Source organism: Melampsora larici-populina (genome assembly GCF_000204055.1).
Source record: "Melampsora larici-populina 98AG31 unplaced genomic scaffold MELLAscaffold_12, whole genome shotgun sequence".
Lineage (NCBI taxonomy): Eukaryota > Fungi > Basidiomycota > Pucciniomycetes > Pucciniales > Melampsoraceae > Melampsora > Melampsora laricis-populina.
Window position 1 is genome coordinate 135,793 of NW_006768776.1, and position 21,183 is coordinate 156,975.

The window sequence follows — 21,183 nt, forward strand, 5'->3', positions numbered from 1 at the left end:
AATGATTTGGTCAAACCTTTCATGCCCTGCGCTTATTGAAAGATCATTCAGGTAAAAAAAAATGGGGGCTTGAAGAGAATTCTTCACCAGGCTTGACAGGGATTATTGCCACTTTGGGCGATATTTGAATGAGATGTTTTGAAAGTGATAATTTCCCTTGCTCCAAGATACAGATGTAGAAAAAATGCGAAAAAGTGCTACCCAAAATACAAGATAGAGTGGAGTGTCAAACCATCTCTTCGATACCAGAAGGATGTCTAACCATCAAGTTTTGCCTCTCCCTACGATCACCTTCAGGTTCGTTAATTACAATCACACCTGTATTTTTCTCTCGCTGATCTTGACCTTCTCCAAGGGTTTGACCAATGCTAGGAAGAACCCTCATGGAAGGCGCTCGGGATTCTGAAGGCTTAGTTTGGTTCGTATGTTCGGGTTCTTCTTGAAAGAACAGAGCTGGCGATTTGCTAGATTCATCAGTGTCCTGTCCTTCATTCAGTTTCCAATATTTGAATCGTTTCATAATCGCATATATTGCGACAGCCAAGAAAGCCCCTAAAGTTGGTCCCACCCTGTTTAAAAGTTACATCACCAGAGTTAGATTGGAGTTAGAGTGGAGTTAGCAGAGAAGGTAGAGAAGTTGAGGACTAACCAGTATACCCTGAATGCCAAGCGGTAGAGGTAAAGTGTCAACATAATCCTATAATATTCGGGATATGAACAGAAGGTAAAAATATCTCACCAGTGATCTGTACCAAATCCTGTGATTACTGCGGGCCCAAAAGCTCTGGCTGTGTAGTAAATCAAAGGTCAAGATTACGGATCAGCGGAAGTGATGCAATGAGCAGAACATCAAGTTTTTGCTTACCCGTGTTCATGGCCGCTCCGGTGTATACAGTGGCCTGTAAAGTTGCAAGATGAAGTGAAAAAACATTAATCAGTGAAGTGTCTCAAAGACATATGAACATGCTACTCACAAACATATGACCAGCAAATAGCGTGATTCCAATTCCGACTGGTGCCAAGAACGTAGCGCGATGCTTCTCAACAGCCAAGAAAAGGACTGATAAGATCAATGCGCAAGTTGCAAAACATTCGATGAAAAGTCCTTGACCGGGATTTGTCCCGGCTCCTAGTGCGGGAGTTACAGCTAAAGGACCTGGAAGAAGTGCGGCTAAAAGCCCACAGGCAACTATTGAATTATTTTTAAAATCAGTTAAAGTTTATATCAAAGTATAGGATGTCTCGGGGTTGAACAAACCGATTGAACCGAGAAATTGAGAAGATGCGTAAAGGATAAATCGGGTTGGGCTAATGACTCCGATCAATAACAGTGCAAATGATACGTTTCTGTGGAAAGTGAGTGATGTGAGTGTTGACTCATTTGTCCTGAACGATGGAGAGTGTAAAATAACTGACGGATTGAATGCAGCACCAGTGGCTCGATAGAAAATCCAAGCTGAGAAAAGTAGACTTAGTCCCATGGAGACGGCGATATAGGTCAATTGCTGTTGTTTTTCAGGCGTTCAGACCGACACGAGACCCGTCAGTGGTGATTGGATGATGAGTAAGAGCAAGAAGAAAAATCGAACCTCGATGGAAGCGACAGTGTTAATAGCACTTGATCCCGTAGTACCAGCACTGGCAGTGGTCTGACTGGCAGCTAGACGTAAACTAGCTATATTAGAAGTACCAGCAGCCTATAGGTGGAACCACGCAGTAAGTGGGGTGATCACAATGGTTCCGCTTCAGCGAAAAAACGAGGAAACTTACTTGGATACCTCCTAAACCAACCATCATAAAGGTGACCGTACCAATGAATTCTCCAAAGCTTGCCACAAGGTCATTTCTTTCGTGATGATGATGTCAAGAGGAGAGGAGAGGATGGTCAACAAGGCTGAAAACCCATATATATGCACAAACGAAGTGGGATTTTGAGATGCTCCGTTTGCTTACTGGATGTCAGCGAGTAGATCACGAGGTCTCCATGTGAGGAGGGAAAGGTTCATCTTGGTCTTACGGGCCCCAGACATGTTGAAAGGTGTGTATAACAAAAAAGTGGTGTCAAGGATGAGAAAAGTCAATATCTGTTGACTTGTGACGGGCAAAAGGTAAACGAAAGCGGGGTATCACGATCCCAAACTGTGGAGCGTCAAAGTATTTATTGAAGGAGATGGTCGATCTGATAGCCTACTCACAAGTTCAGATCGACGAGTCTGACTGAACTGAGTGTTGAGACGGTGGGCTTGTTGAGGTCAGTTATATTATTATTAGTGGTCTTGTTGAACCAGCGACAGATGATTTGGCCCGACAAACATTCACCGCTCACAGTCATTAAGCTCATAGTAAGGAACACCCAAAGCCTCCTCAGTCCATATGAAGATCGACTCTGACATCTTTCACAAGGCTGGAAATAGTGCATCAAGCATTCCAAGTGGACTCAACTCATCAAACTCGCCAATTGACCAAGAAATCAAATCACCTTGTAGCAATGGTTTAAGCACTGCCCCTCATGAGTAATTCTTCTCATCTTTCTTTCTCGATCCACCTCAAACTTTTCAGAATTGAGAACTCCAGCAACGTGAGACATCTTCAAGAACCCTTTTTTTCATCGTTGACAAGAAAAAAAAAGCACACGAGAAGCACGATTGAGTTTGGCCTAACCAACATTCAGCAGCCACAGCTCATAGTGACGAAAACCTGAAAGCTCACAGTAAAAGGCTGGAAGGAGTCGATTTGTCTTGGGTAAAAAAAGACTCGACGCAATCCATCTCCTAGTAAGCTGTACCAAACAACGAAATCACTTGGAAATGGTTAAGCACTGCGCCCCTCATGACCGTCATTTCAGATTTTTATTTTATTCCTTCCTTCTCGATGACATCACACTGGGTGCATGTGTCCAACGAAATCTCGACAAAGCTTCGTCCCGCAAGGTTTATCTACTTTTCATCACTTCATAAAGATCGAGTGTATGCATCGGACATCCACTTGATTCAATCTGTACAAATCAGCTCGGAGGTCTCCCGTGATGGTGCAGGACCGTGCGCAAAAACTCAACAGCCTCCTAATCTTGATAAGCACCCACTGGGAAATTTTGGGTGGGCAGTGGATGAAAAATCTTGGACAAATCTTTCAAAGAAATGTTTGTTGACATTTTAAAGGTCTTCCTGTAGTTTACGTACTATCTGTTCCGTGTTTGTCGATTCGCATAACAAAGATCTCAAACGAAAAATGATAAGTATGAGGCCGGCTCCATCAGTTTGATAAACTTCAATTTATCACGTCGAGTGCCTAGCAACCAGCTGTACCTTCTAAGTTCTGACCCGCCACGTGGCTCCTGGAGTAAATTTGGTCTTGAAGAATTGTTCTTTTCAAAGATATCTTGAGGAATTCCGAACATTCACGCTGAAGTATCTTGCTGAGCGCGGTGAAGTTGCTGTGCATTGAAACAAGTCAAATTCAGCCAAGGTGAGATATCTGGATTCGGCCGAAGCTTCGACCAATGACAGCTCAAAAGCCCTCCTTAACTTAACAAAGTCCCTCTTGCGGCGTCTCTCCGGTCTCCCCTCTCGCGGCGTCCCTCGGATCCTGAGGGACTTTGTCAAGATAAATACCTCCTCACTATTGAAGCGTTGCATATGCCCAGATCACAAACATGCCACATCAAATCAAACATCCATCATCGGAGGCCAATATGGACTCTGAAACCTTTGATGAAGACTCATTTTCGTCTATTGCCCGCACCACAGCTCTTGAAGATACTTTCACCACCATAGAGTTACACCCTTGGAAGAGTAGAGACGCGCGGAATATTTATCTCCCAAATTCCATGGAAGAAGACGTCGGGCAAAACCCAAGAAGCTTTTCAACGTTAAGCACAGATGACGATGACAAATCGGAATCAGATGCAAGGTAACTTGAATTATTGCACTCATTCCAAAAGCCTTTTACCAATTTGATGAATCACACATCAGATCCTCGAGACTGAAATCATACTGACATATTTTCTTCCCTCCTTTTGCACAGCCCAGACCCCGATCCAAGATCTATCTACTTCAAACTTCTCTCGCCGTACGCATGGTCAATCGTATTGGGAGAATTATGTGTTATGATCTTTGTTTTTGGTTTCATTATTGTCACAAGTCTGTGTCAAATTCCATTACCACCAAGCGTAGCCCAATGGGCAAAGGATTCTCCAAAGATGATGGCTTTTTGCGTCACGGCGATTTCAACATCTCTTTCGGTATTATGCTCATTGTAAGTTGACATTCTTTTTTGCGAAGATATCAAATATGAAAAAAGTAACGTGGCAGCCTTCCTCTGCAGCGGGTTTTCCAAGGCAGTACTTTTGTATACGACCGCTACTTTGACTTGGAGTCCTACTTCACTCTTTGAACTTTCAGCCGTCATTGATGTTTCAAGAGCATCATTTGTTTTTCGGAAATCTCATTTAACGATCTCGATTATGACCGTAGCTAGTACTATTGTACTAAAATCTATGACAGCCAGGTGATTAAGAATACTTGTCAACCAACTCATACCACAGAGCTGATGATTTATTCTTTTTTCTCACCATGATAGCTTTGTCACTCTTCTGACACCAACACCCATCATGTTAAGCCATCATATGTCGGGCCAAGAAATTGATTTAAGTACAGCAGAGTTTGGAAGAATGTTACACGAAGATATACGCTGGGATGATGAAGGTAAGTTTTTCTTATCGAATGTTTTTGATATCTCATTCTGATTCCACTTTTGCGGAACTTAGAACGCCCCAATCCTAAGGTCAGGACACTATTTGGATATACAGCAGTATCTAGTGGTATGTCAGCGGCTTTCTCTCACATCGGATATCCCCGCGATTTCAAGTTCAACGGAGCGGCGTATTCGGTCCCTACTGGTGAGCATCTTTTCAATATGTTTTTTTTACCAGTTTGAACAATTTTATGCGGTTTGCTAGGGGGAATCCTGGCCGTTGGTCCAATGGGCTCAGTAAATCACGATCCACGCAATAAAGGACACTTGCTCGGAGATGACATTGGAGGTCGAATGAAAAGACTTTATCATGTTGATGGAATAGCAGATGACACTGTCTTTAGCTCTTCAATAAACTATACAGCTTATCAAATGGGATTACGTGGAGGGGTCTCATGTAAAGCTATAGGTTCATCTGGTTTAGCAAGGTCTCGTTCTAGAATTCAACTAAATCTGTTCAAACATTGGAAGTCACCTTCGCCTCGTAATCAAAGTTTCTCTGATTGGGTTTGGAGCGGAGCTTGCCCGAACGGAACAGAAATTGGTGAGCGTCCGCCCTTTAGTAGAATTTTCATCACCCCACTAAGTGTCTCCTTATGTCAGATGTGCCTACGACTACATCCCGGTACATCCCGGAACTGGGAAAGAAGCCAACAAAGATTATGGGCCAAGCTTTCGCTCATGTTTGCTTCGATCAAGATTTGACCGGTGCTAAATCGACTGGAAATCATGGTGTGTAGCATTCAATTGAAACCGACTTGTTCTGTGGACCCTGAAGTATGTTCTTCAGTTCTCATTCTGGCTGGAAACGGATCACAATACGACTTCTTGAGGCCAACTGTGTGTGAAATCCGACCAAAAATTGGCACTTATCAAGTTTTCTACAATTACTCAAGTGTTACGATTAACCAAACTAGTTTTAGTGAAACCCATCAGATGTCAGAAAAGACTCAGTTTCTTTCAGAGTACCTTGCCATGTTGACAAGGGCAATGGTTTCTAGCTCTCAAACTTTGTGGGCAAATACCTTTAGCGATGATATCCGTTCAGTGTATGAAAATGCTGCTGAGGGGCTCGAGGAAGACAAATTGGACACAATTCTTGTATGTTTCTTGTCAAAAAAATAATGGTTGATGTTGATAAGATCTGTCTGATGGGGTTCTTCTTCGGGACTGCGGATTTCTTTCCCTCACCTCGATCAGGACCATTACTTCAACGGTGTGATAGAATTTGCGACAACAGTGAGTCATATTCCATCCAAGATGGCCTGGCGGGACGTGTTCATAAAGGCTCTCAAGTCCAAGAACAACATATTGATTGTCAATGTACCTCAAAAGTTTTTTCGAGCCCACTTTTCTACAGTCAATCTTGAACCAGATCCATACCACTTACCAAACAATATCTCACGCGAATTTAATGGTACTTGGATGATCTCAACAATGGGATGGGATGCAAAAAGCCGTATCTTCGGACCTACCTTTCTTTCAATGGTTCCTATCGTTATGGTGTCATTTTTTTCGATCTGTGCTATCTTAGTTGGATCTTATAAAAGGTTAATCTCATCACCTCTTCATTTGAATGAACCTATTCAATTTGATCCAAATGATATGACTCAGATCATTCGTGTTGCTTGTGCTGGTAATCTTTCTGAAAAGTTTTCTCAAATGTCTGTTAATCAAGTAGGACAAAGTGGTACAGAGAAAGATTATGATAAAGTTCATGTTCAGTTAAATTATGATGATGATGCTCATGGTAAATTGATATGGATGGAACCTCAAAGAGTTTGACCTCTTGAGAAATTTGATTTGTATAGTTGAATCATATTCATACCCGTACAAATTTAGGATACTTTCATAAAACTTATTTCTTGTTTCTTCCTTTCTTGTCTCCAATCGTTTTCAATTGACTTTGTATAATTATTTTATGTCTGTGCCCATACATTTCACGCAAATAAATTGACAATTGCAATTCTCGATATTCACTGTGCTGCCCAAGCTTTTAATCTATTCACTTCTACCTGATATGTACCAAAGTCATAGCGGAGTCCAACTAACTATAAAAGTGTTTGAGGTGGATCTCAGGAGCAAGCTTTACCCTTCCAATGAACCATGCACTTACTGAGTATCAACTGCTTCAAGGAATATTGTGTGTCAGGGATCAGAAACCACCAAATACAAGGTGAGTCATCATAACCCAAGGTATAATAAGCTTAGAGAGATTGTAGGATCTACAACATTTCATCATTTTTAAATCAGAAAACATTGACGGGAGAGAAGCTGAAAATATATGGAAAGAGTTTTCAGCATGCATATATCACTCCCAGCAGAATTAAGTTGACAAGAACACAACTAAAGATGATTCAAAAGTTTTGGAAAAAGTGTTAGTCATCCAACAGGCTCAAGAAAATCTGACAAATGAAAGAGTAGAATCTGATCCAGAAGGATGTTACCTGTCAGATTCTGAACACAACAAAATGAATGATGATCATCCACTATACTTTTCACATGGTTTCAATCAAGGGGAAGAGTACAATAGTAATACATCCATCAGGAGGCGGCAGCTGGGAAGGGAAAGATAATCCCTTGTGGAATCAACAATTGTCAAACGGGTAAAAGCCAAAACTTCTTCCTCAGGCTGCAACACATAAATTTAACCAAATTCTATGATCATGTTCAACTTTAAATGTTCCAATTATTGTACAACTGATAGACCTATATGTGAAAGCTAATTTTTTGGTTTTGAGGGCATGAAAGTACTCTCAAAAGTCTTTCTACTTTGAGCTTCAAGACTTATGTTATTGAAAACATGTGTTCTATAGGGTCCCCAACTGTCAGAAACCTGAGGTCTAAGGTGTCAACCCCAAATTTCAGGTTCTGATGTTCTGTAAATTGTTATGAAAATCTTCAGACAAGTGATATTATATATCATCACTGTTTGGGTTCAAGGAAATATAAAAAATTCAAGGTGATTTGTCAATTCTGGGGTCATGAAGGTCTTCAGTCATGACAATTTGGAAACCATCTAGGTTGGAAACCATTCAGATAATTCAAGCAATAATCTGTTCGAATCCCTTTCATAGAGCCCCAGAAAGCTCCTGCACAGGTCCCTGATGAAAATGATCAAGGCTTTGGTCACAAACCCCACAAAAGTATTCTAATTAAAATCATCAGGTTGTGTACTGAGTTTTAAAATTTCTCAATATATTTGATCATCAAAAAAAGTTTTACCAAGTCTTGAGCGCTGTCCAAGTAATTCAAATCCTAGTCTTGGATATTAAGGCTTGCAAGGTTTGTTTGATGGTGGTATCTTCAACACTCAGACCATAATGGAACCCCGGAAATCTGTGATTATCATTAAAAATCATCTTAGTTCTGTCACAGTCATCATAATTCAATGAGAAGAAGTTGATGATGTGATTGTAGGTTCTTTATTTAGCTTGCACTCTGGTTGTTTACCCAGACTGAAGTGGGTAACACTGCTTGGTGAGTACTGCAAGATCTCAAAAAGAGCTGTGCCACATATTGGTCCACACTTTTTTGTTGACCCAGATTTGTCAGTTTCCACTCTCACCATCTGAAGCAAGGGAGGTCCTTAGACCTTTGCCTTCCTGGATGCAGCAGATGTAGTTTACTTTCTCACACCATCTACAAGCTCTGAATTTGTGTCTCTGAAGTTGATACTCAGTACCAATGAATATCAGAGAGATGTTGGGCAGGGAGGCTCCATTATTAATTGTTTGACCAGTCAGTATGAAGTCAAAGTCTCAAAGAACCCATCATGTAGAGATTGAGCCTGATTGAAAATGAGTGATATACACATACTTTCTTATATATGTTTGAATAATTTTTCTCTTACTATCATTTACCTAAACTACATCCATAATCAAAAGTCAGCGCCAATCTGTTTTGAGATGTTTTGTCAGTTTCCACTGTCACCAACTGAAGCAGGGGAGGTTCTTAGACCTTTGCCTTCCTGTATGCAGCAGATGTAGTTTACTTCCTCACACCATCTACAAGCTCTGAATTTCTGTCTCTGAAGTTGATACTCAGTACCAATTCCCATCACATAGATATGGGACAGGGAGGCTCCATTATTAATTGCTTGATCAGTCAGTATGAAGTCAAAGTCTCAAAGAACCCATCACGCACAGATTGAAAAAGCGTGATTTACACATACTTTCTTTACACTCTTATGTATGATTGAGCCACTTTTCTTATCTTTTTCTTTCTATTCAAGAGAAATTCTTCTCTTACTATCATTTACTTAAAATACATATATAATCATCAGTGCCAATCTGTTTTGATATGCTTGAGCAACTTTTCTTGTTTTTTCTTTCTATTCAAGAGAAATTATTCTCTTACTAATATAATTTACCTAAACTACATATACAATTCAAAGTCAGTGCCAATCTGTTCTGTCAAATGGGCTCCCATTGTTTTGTTTGAGGTTCATCAATGAAATTGGTCAGGTTTTGAACCCAAGTTTTTGAGCTTCCTACTTTGCTTTGGGCAAAATGATTGGGTTTTTTCATGTAGGTACCGAGACTGCAGCTTTCTAGGGTCCTCCTAGGTCCTCCTTTGATTTTACTTCATTCAATTCAATAGAATATTTGAAGTGGCTGTGTTCAAAATCCGCAATTTGAAATTACCTGATCAAAACCGTTCAAAAGTCAAAAAACATCACGTGATATGCTACAACATGGATGCTTGTAACTTGTTTATGCTTATATGTATGCATGATTCAATTATTTTCCAAGCAAGTCTCTCAAGTCTCAAGGCTCACACGGAACCACGACCGGACCGGCGAGGTGGTCTTTCGAAATTCGAAGTTCCGAGCCCAGGCAAGTCCCGAGGAAGATTCATCCGAAACTTGCTGTAGTTCGTGGGTGTGAGAGAAAGGAGTCGAGATGAATGAGGATGTTGAATAAGTTTGGATAGGATTTCAAATGGATTTGAAATATATGTATTATCAACAGATATATGTAGATAAGCTTATGTAACAGCCAAGAAGTGAACACTATCGCCGAGGTGATATCTATAGGGATGTATATTTTAAGCGGTGAAAAATCAAGTTCTTTTCTTTTCTTCTTTTCTTTTTTGTGTGTGTTAAATTTGTTGATCACATCGCATTGAAATGATTTATTTTATTTTTTTATTTTTTGATATTTTTGTAAAATGAAATCTTTGTTTAATTAATTTTGAAATTAAATTCTTGTCGATCTTCATTATCAGTACCTTCTTCCTTGATCGATTTTCTTTGGATTTAATTCTTTTTGCGCATTTCACTTTTACATATATACTCAAATTCGATTCCTGATTACTGAAGATTAGATCATCAAGACTTTCAAAATTAAAATCATTGTAAAAGGTTTTTAAGGGAATTTTAAGTTATTTAAAGAAGATTTTAAACTTGAATATCATTTTTTTTTAAAAAATACATTTTTGGAGTTTAAATTTTCAGTTTAACCTTGACTGATTCACCACCACTTCAACTTGATCAACAAACATCCTGTTTACCTTTTACTACACACTACACTTTGTTTCTTTCTTTACCATTTATCTATTCTATTCACTCTTCAACTTCAAAATCATCATCGGTTCTAGTTTGACTAACACTATTTAGCAGTAGTAGTCGTAGTAGTAGTCGTAGTACTAGGATTAGTAGTGTTCTATTTCAAGTAATCTACTTGATTGATCGATTAGTTTTGATTTAAGTCAATCGATGAAACGGTAAACTGATTTTAGGATTATCAATCACTTCATCAGTTCATCATCATCAAACATGCAACAATCAGCACCTCAACATCAAGATGCTTACTTTTCATTCACTGTACCACCTAAATCACAACCTACTACAATCTATTATCAACCAGTACCACATCAACCTATCAATCTATCCAAATCATCCAATCTACCTTCACAATCACCCTTGACTATCAACACTTTCCAACCATCACCATCATCAACTCAACCAACCTTGAACATTCCTATTCTCAACTCTCATAAAAACAATCTTGATCCGATTCATCATGATTTACCACTTTACCTAGATCTACTCAATCGATCTCCTTCTGGTGATTCAACTTCAACTTCAATCATCAATCAAAGACCTTCTACTTCTGCTGGTCAACAGTTTGCTTTCAATTTACCTACTACTCCTAATCGATCACAACTTTCATCCTTTACAAATAACAACAATCACAACAAAAGACCAATCTCAAGTAATGGATTGAATTCTACCACTCCTACCAATTCTACTTCATCATCTTCCACTTCTTCTACTTCTAATCCTTTAACCAACCAAAACATTAACAACCTTTTGCCTAACCATCCGAATCAAACTCCACCTCTCTCTCGTCCGATCGTTCGTCTCAATCTTTCAAATCAATCTTCTGCTACAACTAACACCAACACCAACACCCCCAACTCATTCAATCTCCTATCAGCTCCTTCTACTTCATTCCAATATGGTTCGTATCCTTCATGTCTTCAACCCTTGATGATCTACATAATCACTCACTTTCTCTCATTCTTTAGGTATAGGACCTCATAACACTCGTCCCATGACCGCACCTGGTGCAGGTTGGGACGCAGGTCAATTCAATCATGATTATGATTACACTTCTGCTAGTGTTGGACTCTACGGTAATGGTCAACTGAGTTCGTACCATTTCTGAAAATCAATTTGGTAAAGACTTGATCTGATGGAAAAAACTCTCCGCTCTCCACAAATCCATTTTCAGTCTCACCCGATTATTTAGGTGAAAGTCCTGAACTGTGCTCAAATAGTAGACCAACTACTTCGGCCCATTTTTCAACTTTGAGTCCAGACGTCACACAATCGGAACAATTCCTTTCACTCTTTCCAGACTTTCTTAGTCCTCCTTCGACTACTACTTCCATCAGACCTCAAACTCATTCTGGAACATCGAGTATTGGATTTGGTGAACAACAAAGACCTAACACTGCTTATCCTTCAAACCTTTTGATTAACAATTGGCGACCGAATGCAACGCCTCTGGGTTTAGAACCTTCGCATAAGATTGCCTCATCTTATCATCCTTATCCTTCTTCTCATCCTCCTCCTTCACATCATCATTCTCTTCCTAGACTTTCAATCGATTCGATCACTAGCAATCTTTCCTCTTCTTCACCTGTTACCTCTTCATCAAATTCGTTGGAAACGGTTCATCCACTTTTACCTCATCAACTTCCAAGGCACGATTCACAGCCGTATCAGTTCAATCTTGGGGCACCTAGAAAACGTGCTCGAAGACGATTTGATGAAGTTTGTTCATTTTTGCCCTTTTTCCAAAGTGACTTACCGGTTCATTTGTTGACTTGAATCTTTCTTTTGCTTTAGGTTGAAAGGTTGTATGATTGTAATTATCCAGGATGTACAAAAGGATATGGAACTTTGAATCATTTGAATGCACATATTGCAATGCAAAAACACGGACCTAAGCGATTACCACAAGGTTTGTAAAAAATTCTATCACGTTTCCAGCATCTTCAAAGAGACTGATTCCTGATGTCTGTCTTCTTTCCATTACAGAGTTCAAAGAGATTAGAAAAGAATGGAGAGCCAAGAAAAAAGCTGAAGCTGAAGCTAGAAATGTTCATAATCGATCTAATGGTAATCCACATCATCCACATCACTAAGCTGTCCATGATTTTACCTCATCAAATCGGATCTCTTGATCATTTTTCTCTTATTAAAATAATTTTTGATGGACTTTCCTTTCTTCTACTCTTTTTTGTTTGTGTGGATCTTTTTTTCCCTTATCTATTGTCGTTTTTTTGGTTTTTTTTATTTGTGTATAATTCAGTTTTTCTTCAACTTTTTGGTTTTTTTTATTCTTTTTACTTTTTTTTATATAAGAAATATGAGGTGATCTTTTTTTCTCTTGAAGTTTTTGTAGGTTTTGATTGATTTCTTTGAGATTTTTTTCTTCATTTAGCTCTTATATATATAAATTCTAAACTTCTTGTTTTTTTTTCTATTATGATTATTACTCTTCTTGGTTTTTTCTTCTTCTTTATCTTTTTTCCTTTTTTTTATAAAAAAATCAATCCTCTTCTTGTTGTTGTTTGTTTGTTTGTTTGTTTGTTGTTGTGATTTAACAATAGATGTTCTTTGATTTGGTGTTTAGATTTTTTTTTTGTGAAATTGGTTTATTTTTTTGTATGATGGGATCTTTGGAGGTATATTACTTGTTTATAGAAAAAAAGAAATGATGAAAGAAGATTGTTAAAAACATAAATGAAGAAGAAGTTTTCTTGGTTTTATTGATGATCATTTGGTATGACTGATCAGAGGTTTTGTGTTTTGGTTTTTTGGTTGGTTTTGTTCCATTTTTTCGTTGCTTTAACATGCTTGGTTCTGGTCAAAGGGTTTTAACAATACCAGGATTTGTAGGATCTGTTGAAGGAAAGGTTTTTGGCCTAGAAGGACTTTTGTTAACTGGGCAAGGAGAGATGAGTGGTTGAATAAGGTCCTGGCCACAGCCACATATGTAGGCTCAATATGCCAAAACTTATGGATACAGTTGTAATGTTTCTAGTTTCACCCATAACCTTCAGGGCTGGGATCCAAATTGATTTTGAGGTCTTTGGTAATCTTTACCAATGGTTGGTTGTTTTTTTGTATATCTACTACATGAGAGGATCCATGGCCATGAGTGATACATAAACCATATTTGTAGAAAAACTTGATGAGAAAAATCATTCATGATTTGTTTTTCAAAAAAATTCACATAACTAATTAATAGTAAAAATCATTTTGTCATAGCAGACTTTTCAAGTTTTGATTTTTGATTTTTTTGACTCTTGAATTTTTTGAAAAAAAAATGTCAAAATTCAAAAAAAATCACATATGTACCAACCTGTACATGTACAACTTTCTGTGTGAATTACTTGGTCACATCACCTTTATTCCCATCCAAAGTTTTTAAATTGTTTGATCTTTTTGAAAATGAGTTTGGAAAGCATATTGTACCAATTTGAAAACTTTTGATTGTTGAAGTAGATCAGGATATTTAATTTGACTTGATAAAAAAATTGCTTGGAAATGGATTTGGCCACATTGATCACCTTCAACAAACTGAAGTGTTTTCCAGAACTTGGGTCTTGACATAAATCCAGATAGTGTCAATGTAAAAATTCATCACTGCCCAAAAGTCAGACTTTTCAAATTTACAAAAAGTCCACTGTGGATGCTTTAAGCACCAACCAGAAGTTGAGGCATAGGTTCTGGATACATAAACCCCTGCTTTTCCCAATTTGGTAGAAAAACCAACTTGACATAATTCCATGATTCCAGATCATCACTTACTTAATCCTTTGCCAAGAATATTGAGTGAGGTGATTCTATTAGGAGGGTTCAAGTTGAAAAAATGCCTAAATTACAACTGTCCCTACATCAAAATTCTACTTAAATTTTGAGATTTTGAAAACACTATCAGAAAGCTCCACCTGATAAGCACAATACTAGCATTTTATTTTCCAAAAAATGTATTCTTTAGGGCTGGGAGGGCAAAAAGCATAAAATGTTAGACACTTTTTGGCCAACTTGAACCCCACTATTGTGTTTGATCTCATGGTTTTATAGTCCTCTTTAAGCCCTTGTAAGTTATAGAGTAGTGCTTCTAAGCTACTTGGACTAATTAGAAGTAGAGAAAAGCTTTAGAATAGCATAGGATGCAAGAACCTGGAGAAACTCACCTTGACAGGATGGCAACTAATTATGATGCCAGTAAACAGGCATCAGTCTCTACGGCTCTGAAAACTGAAGACAAAACAAGAATCACACCTCACAATGCCAGTAAACAGGTGTCAGTCTTTACTAATGCACCAATTGACCTGGTTGAAGTTCTGGCTCAAGATTTCTGAGCTTGCCTGGGGCTGGCATAATCCAAGACTGGGTTGGCCAAGCCCAGGAACACAAGCTCAACAAGAGTTTTGAAAAAACACCAATCAGCCATGAGATTTACACAAAGTCATACAAAATCAAGGGGAATTGTGTAATTCTTTGACTATCTTTACACACAAGCATTAGATATTTCCTTGATAAAAGCAGTGGATGGAATTTTCAACTTCATGTATTTGAAGAACTGATTTCTTGTGTAGTTGGAAGATGATTTCACTAAAAATGTGCCCTGTTTCCACACAAGCAGGGTGGTATGGGCTGGCCAAATTTTGCCTCCAGCCTGGCTGAGACCTGCTCAACCCAGTCCTGGTCTTGGGGTTGAACTGTGTTTTTGGGTTAGGGTTGGTGCAACAGTCTTTGTGGGTCTGAACACCAAAAAGAATCACACCTAGGAAGGTGAAAGAAAAACAACTATATTACACCACTTTATTCCTCAGTGAACTGATGAGAAGAAAATGATGTTTGTGCATCAGCAATCTTATTTAAATTTTGACACAGTGATGACTCAGGTTTGAGTTGAAACAAATTAGGTTTGAGTATGGGTTTTAATATTAAGGGGACTCGAAGTTGAAAGGTAGATTCTTCCTTTTCCAAAACCTAGAATACTTGTTTTTTTAGTGGGGAAAAAACTGATATGTAGCCCTCACTTTGAAGTTCCTGTGCTTATAATTCTCATCTGTCATTGACTTCACATCAAAACCCCCTCTCATTGTCAAGCCTATCCTTCAACTCAAAATGATAGCAACTTCTGCAGTGAACTATCCTCTTGGTTCCATCCCTGAGTCATGCCTTCACAACTCAAGATGCAACTTCCGCATGATAACCATGCAACAATTGCACAATCCTCAAATTCATCATCAGATACTGAAGATTCAACTATACAACAGCTCATACTCCAATTCTGCCAAGATCACCTCAACCAGGTTGTACTCCAATCAGTAGTAGATCCAAATATTTGAATAGATCAGTTTAGGCTTACATGGGACTGATGTTTTTTAAATTGTCAAATAAGTCCTTTTATTGTTGTACCTGGGACATAATGGGTTGGAGTAGATCAATTGATTTAGATAACTTTTGAGTTTGAAATACCACCTCAATGGTTTTTTTGATACTAGAGACTATGCACGCATGCGCGCAACAGGGGAATAGTGTGCTATTATACATGTTAATTGTTACCATTGTTTCTGTCTATTTACAATAAGAAACTCTTTTCACCACATCATCGAGCAGACCCATCGAGCAGACCAATTCAAATCTCAGCTGACATTCGTCAATTATAATACAAACAAGTTATACCTCAAGGCACTATTCTACTTGATCTTTCCTGTCCTCTGATCAATTTGATTAAAGTTGAGAAACAGTACCCAAGGGACTGCAAACATTCAAAGATCTGGTTTTGACTTTATTGGTAGAGATCGACATTTGGATAGTGATTAGGAATGATTGCGGAGGATAATTTCAGAATAGAGTTATTGGCAGGGTGAATTGAGGGTGGCCGATTAAAAAAATGTTCAAGAAAAATGGGTAGACAATGTTGTAATAAGGAGCAGGTAATACAATGGGACAAAAGATGCAACAATGACAAAGACATTTTATACGCAAAGAGTCAAACAACAGAGACCGCCCAAACGGACGCAGGCAGGTTTTGCAACGGCCTGATTGCACAGCAAAAGTTGAAAGGCAACAATGAAAATGCAAAGAGACAAATGGTTAAAGTTTTGAAAAGGGGCGAGAAGCATGAGTATCTACAAAAGGCACCTGATTAAGCGGCAAATTGTGGTAAGGAGACACTTGAAATTGACAATGAACAAAAACAACAAAGCCAAAGCATTGAATGCTTTTAAAAAGGCTTGTGGAGCTAGACACAAAGGATGACTAATGAGTAACAACAAAAAAAGCAAAATGTCTTGTATATAAAAAGATGATCAGGGAGTAAAAGCAAAAATAAATAAAAAGTTGCCACAAGTCAAGAAAGACAATTTGACATTTGCAAAATAAACGGATGAGTAAGGAGTGGAGAACAAAAAGAAGCAAAATGTTGCGTATATAAAAAGTCAATCAGGGACTAAAAGCATAAACAAATGAAAAGTCATGAAAAGTGAAACATCAAATTGACATTTGCAAAAGAAACAGGAACAAAGAAAAGATAAAAATGAGGAGTATTCCAACAGGTAAACCACCACTACAGGGAAATACTTGCGGCATGAAGATACCCGATTGATGGGAGTGAATTCTCACATTTTGTTATTTAGATCAGTCAATCACAAATTGAAACCTCCCTTTCATCTGATTTGGATCAATCAAACAAAATTTGATTGATCTGATCAATTCAAATCAGTGGGTTCACTCACTTTGATTTGGATCAACTGATTTCATTCAATTGGTGAGTGAATAATTTGTCAATTCACTCACCGGTGTGGTGATCATTCTATGGGATCAATCAAAGAAAATGAATCATTGGTTGTTTACTAAGTTATCAGAAAATCTCAGCATAAAGGAAAACTCAAAATTGATGGAATCTGATCAATATAAGGTCTTTTAGGCTAATACATTGCACATTATGTTATTATGAGGACATTTAATTCAAACAAATTATTACTATCAGTACATTAACTTTAACAAAAGATTGGGAAAAGAAAAGAAACAAAAAACATAAGCAAAATTAAAAAACATAGGTATATAGGATTGGAAATGGTTTTTAGGGTATTAATATTAGGTTTATGGGTATTGAGAGGTTAGAATATGAAAAGCACAGCATTATATTATTCAGTAACAAATTCAATCATGATGGTTTATAAGGAGGAATACAAATTATCAAGACAACAGTACTTTTTTGAAGTTGGTCAACAAGGGTTTTACAGGTAGTTTACATATGTAGTTTTTCCGGGAGTTTTCAGGTTATAGATGATGATGTAATATTACAGAAGCAAGAAAGTAGGAGCAATAGCTGTGTAAAGTGGTAAAAAGGGGTGAATTTTGTCAAAAATGAAGGCTTTCAGCTTATTACATATGTCAAATGACGTCAGGATTAGATGGTAGATAGCTCATTCAATGCCGAAGCGTGGATTACATAATGTACAAGCTTTAAGTCATTAGTAACGGAGGTGTGCAAAGAAAGGTATAAGAGGAATAAAAAATAGGTGTGAACTTCAAATTTTACACTTACATGTGTACATGTAACAACTTTTACATACAAAAACCTCAACTTTACAGGTCAATAACTCATCCATTCCTCATCAGAAGTACCTGATATAGCAACATTTATTGATCAGTATCACGAGCTCTACAAGATGCACCTTAGTAATCCAAATCTGGATATCATCTGAAAAAACCCTCAACTTCAAAAATAGGTTTTCAGCCAGTTTACCAGGAAAAAACCACCTGTATTCATTATAAGAAGCACTGTGTAGCATCTAATTACATCATTGATCACTTTGGCTGTGTAAATTACATCATCCATTGGCAACAAAGTCATTACATTGTGTCATTACATGGTTTTCAGGTTTTTAGGGCTGTTGACAATTGTAAGCGTTGTTACACATCAATATATATACTCACAGATCATTTTGGTATTGTTGTTCCCCTCTCTGCAACTTATACTTTGTTGTAGTGTTATGAATCACCATTTATTTACTACATTTGTCCCAAGTTCACTTAGATCTGCCCCTTCAAAGCAAGGAGAAATTTATTTATGTGTGTTCAAGACTATAAGTCTCTTTTGGAATAATACTTACAACAGTATTGCTAGTAATTGATATTGTTTTGTGTTCTTTTTGTGCTTAAACTGGAATAGTACTTATTAAGAGTATTGAGAACATTTCTCTGGTGCTTATTATCTTTTTCTCTGTGATCAAAAAGTGGTCTGCAAGTGCCCTTGTGCTGGTTTCTTCAAAGAAGGCAGTCTTTAGGCCACTCCTACTATTCTCACATTAGTAGATTATTCCTTCTTAGGTGTTGTAAAGCTCTTGTTGAGCTTTAAACACTACAACGGTTCAAATTGGGACTTGGTTGATGTGACCATGGGATGGTCCAAGGAACGCACACTAAGTCGTCTGGAGCTCAGTGATGGCCAACCACCAGAAATGACAGACAGAATTCTTTGGCTAAAGCAACCCGGCCAGCCAGCTGGCTCTGCCAACGTGAATTGGGACCCTCATTCTTTGTACCAGTTATATTCCGCCAGCACCAAACCTGGTAAGCTGAACCAATGTTGGGGAACTGCGGTTATGGAGTCTCTTCTCCCAGCTTTCACCCCTTTGTGGATCAAAGGATCCAAGGGCAAAGGCCAGGACACGACTTTGAAATTAATTTGGCATTATTCTTCAAGACTATCTTTGGAGAAGCATTGATAATCCCACATCAAGTCTGTATTATCTCGAGGTCTTGAAACCAAATTTGCATTACTAAAGTGCATCTTGTAGAGCTCGTGATACTGATCAATAAATGGTGCTATTTCAGGTACTTCTGATGAGGAGTGGATGAGTTATTGAGCTGTGAAGTTGAGGTTTTTGTATGTAAATGTTGTTACATGTACGCATGTAAGTGTAAAATTTGAAGTTCACACCTATTTCTCATTCCTCTTATAACTTTCTTTGCACCCCTCCGTTACTAATGACTTAGGGCTTGTACATTATGTAATCCACTCTTCTGCGTTGAATGAGCTATCTAAGGACCCTGGAGAGCTCCTACCAAGGCATACAATTTAAAAATTGGTCTTACACTACCAACACACAAATTGTACCGCGGGGAGTTAAGGGCTACGGTGTGGTGCAGTATGGTAAAATCACCATTGGCTGCGGTCCAACCGGGTACGGTCCCACCGTACCGTAGTGTGAGCTTCCTGAGAAAGTATGGGGTGGTGGCCGTACCGCTCTGACAGTATCTCAGGTGTACCATCACCGTAGTTTGGAGTGATAACTGTCACTCCAATTCTACTTCCACTATTCACAGCCTCACATCTGCATTCCCAAAATGGGAAGAATCCAACAATTCTAGGATTCTTATTCCCAATTGGGATACCTTCATTCCAAACAAGGAAGGGTGAGACTATCATTGGTATGTTATTTCTTTTTCACTTCGTTGATTGTTCCTTTTTGTTATCTATTTTTCTTTCTTTCTTGTTATTCTTTTCTCCTGCCGTTTCCACTCTTCTGATGCCCAGAAATAACGCAACAACACAAGAAGCTAACTTGATGTCCTCTTTCATATTGGCTCCTAAGAGTTCCCAAGCTTCTCAATCTTCACAGTCTTGATGCTCCTCTTGTTATATTCCTGCTTGTCGTGATTCCAATTTTGTCCCTACCTCTTCAGATTCACGTTGGTTGTTATATTTACCTGATGACAATGAAGATGAAGAAGGATCTGAGGAAAGAGCCGGTGACGTAAGCAAGTCTGGACCCAAAGCCCATAATACTCCAACACAATCTCTTGCCCCTCAAAAAAAAAACGAGCAGCCCCATTTAATTCCCAAGTTCAACCTCAGCAAGCTAAGAAGTCTCAAAAGAGCAATGCAAAAGGTAAAACTCAGGCCACAGTAACAGTAAGTGTTTCAACATTCATCTTTATATTCATTCCTTCATGAATCTCTATTTGATCTCTTCTTTGGCATTGATCTTATTATAAAATCAATGCTCTTCTCAGGACTTCACCGTGCCTGAAGATGTTGATGTTGATTAAACAAGCCCACAAGCTGCACCTACGAAAACCTTCAGAACGCAGAGCAAAGCTGTTGAGCATCTGCTGTCATATTTTAAACCTGACCCGGTCCAAGTCACCAAAGATGTAAGTTTTTTTATACTCGTATAAAACTCGCTACAATTTGTTATTTGATTGACTGAGAATGACTTTCAACAGCCTATTGGGGTGCTGCAAGGATATGAGTGTAGATGGTGCCCTGAAACATACACCTGAGGTAAAGGTGGAAGTAGCAATCTCTACGGCCATCAAGATGGCGGCAAGAATTGACTTCCGTGTGCTTGTCGTGAAAACTCAAAGAAAGTGAAAGATCACGGACTACCTCTAACATATCAAGAACGAAAGAAGTCACGCAAAGCCTCTCTTACTGAATCATCATCCGCTGGAATGATGAATACTTTGATCAACTGTCCACCTTTCAACATTGACATCCTCAATGTCTTATTGGTCATATGGTGTCTGCAACACGCGCTTCCGTGGATTAGATTTCAGGACCCCACCCTCCAAGCAGCATTTCACCTCACCCATGCCAAGGCCAATCTCAGGAGGCATACTTGGGCAGCAAGTATTGCAAAGGAGCTACATACGTCTATGTATGACCAGCTAATTAGCAAGATACAGGTTTGTTTTCTTTACTTCTGAATTGAATTTCATTACATATTAACTCTTAGTTTGCAAACTGCAGAATAACCAAAGCAAAATCTGTCTCATCCACAATGGGTGGACAACTAAGGGCAACCAATTAGCTTTCATTGGTGTCAGCGCTTCTTGGATAAACTCCGATTGGAAATATCAAACAAGCCATCTCATGT

The 21,183-nt window shown here is 38.5% G+C and overlaps 3 protein-coding genes across 3 annotated transcripts; 2 read left to right on the forward strand and 1 right to left on the reverse strand.

Moving 5' to 3' along the window:
• Positions 1 to 226: 226 nt before the first annotated feature.
• Positions 227 to 2,030, reverse strand: MELLADRAFT_84885 (uncharacterized protein; the record flags this gene model as incomplete). Its single annotated transcript, XM_007408533.1, has 10 exons — positions 227 to 569; positions 650 to 658; positions 740 to 788; positions 866 to 899; positions 975 to 1,189; positions 1,259 to 1,347; positions 1,417 to 1,505; positions 1,590 to 1,697; positions 1,771 to 1,846; positions 1,954 to 2,030. The coding sequence occupies 10 exons, from the start codon at positions 2,028 to 2,030 to the stop codon at positions 227 to 229; spliced, it is 1,089 nt and encodes a 362-aa protein (XP_007408595.1).
• A 2,146-nt stretch (positions 2,031 to 4,176) lies between these two features.
• MELLADRAFT_84886 (uncharacterized protein) lies at positions 4,177 to 6,537 on the forward strand (the record flags this gene model as incomplete). The annotated part of the gene is made up of 9 exons (XM_007408269.1): positions 4,177 to 4,254; positions 4,337 to 4,506; positions 4,579 to 4,703; positions 4,766 to 4,897; positions 4,958 to 5,296; positions 5,356 to 5,484; positions 5,543 to 5,853; positions 5,953 to 5,991; positions 6,040 to 6,537. 9 exons carry the CDS (start codon positions 4,177 to 4,179, stop codon positions 6,535 to 6,537), a joined length of 1,821 nt encoding a protein of 606 aa, XP_007408331.1.
• A 4,543-nt stretch (positions 6,538 to 11,080) lies between these two features.
• MELLADRAFT_71473 (uncharacterized protein) lies at positions 11,081 to 13,037 on the forward strand (the record flags this gene model as incomplete). Its single annotated transcript, XM_007408270.1, has 5 exons — positions 11,081 to 11,219; positions 11,287 to 11,409; positions 11,493 to 12,037; positions 12,113 to 12,227; positions 12,305 to 13,037. 4 exons carry the CDS (start codon positions 11,313 to 11,315, stop codon positions 12,409 to 12,411), a joined length of 864 nt encoding a protein of 287 aa, XP_007408332.1.
• Between the last annotated feature and the right edge of the window lie 8,146 nt (positions 13,038 to 21,183).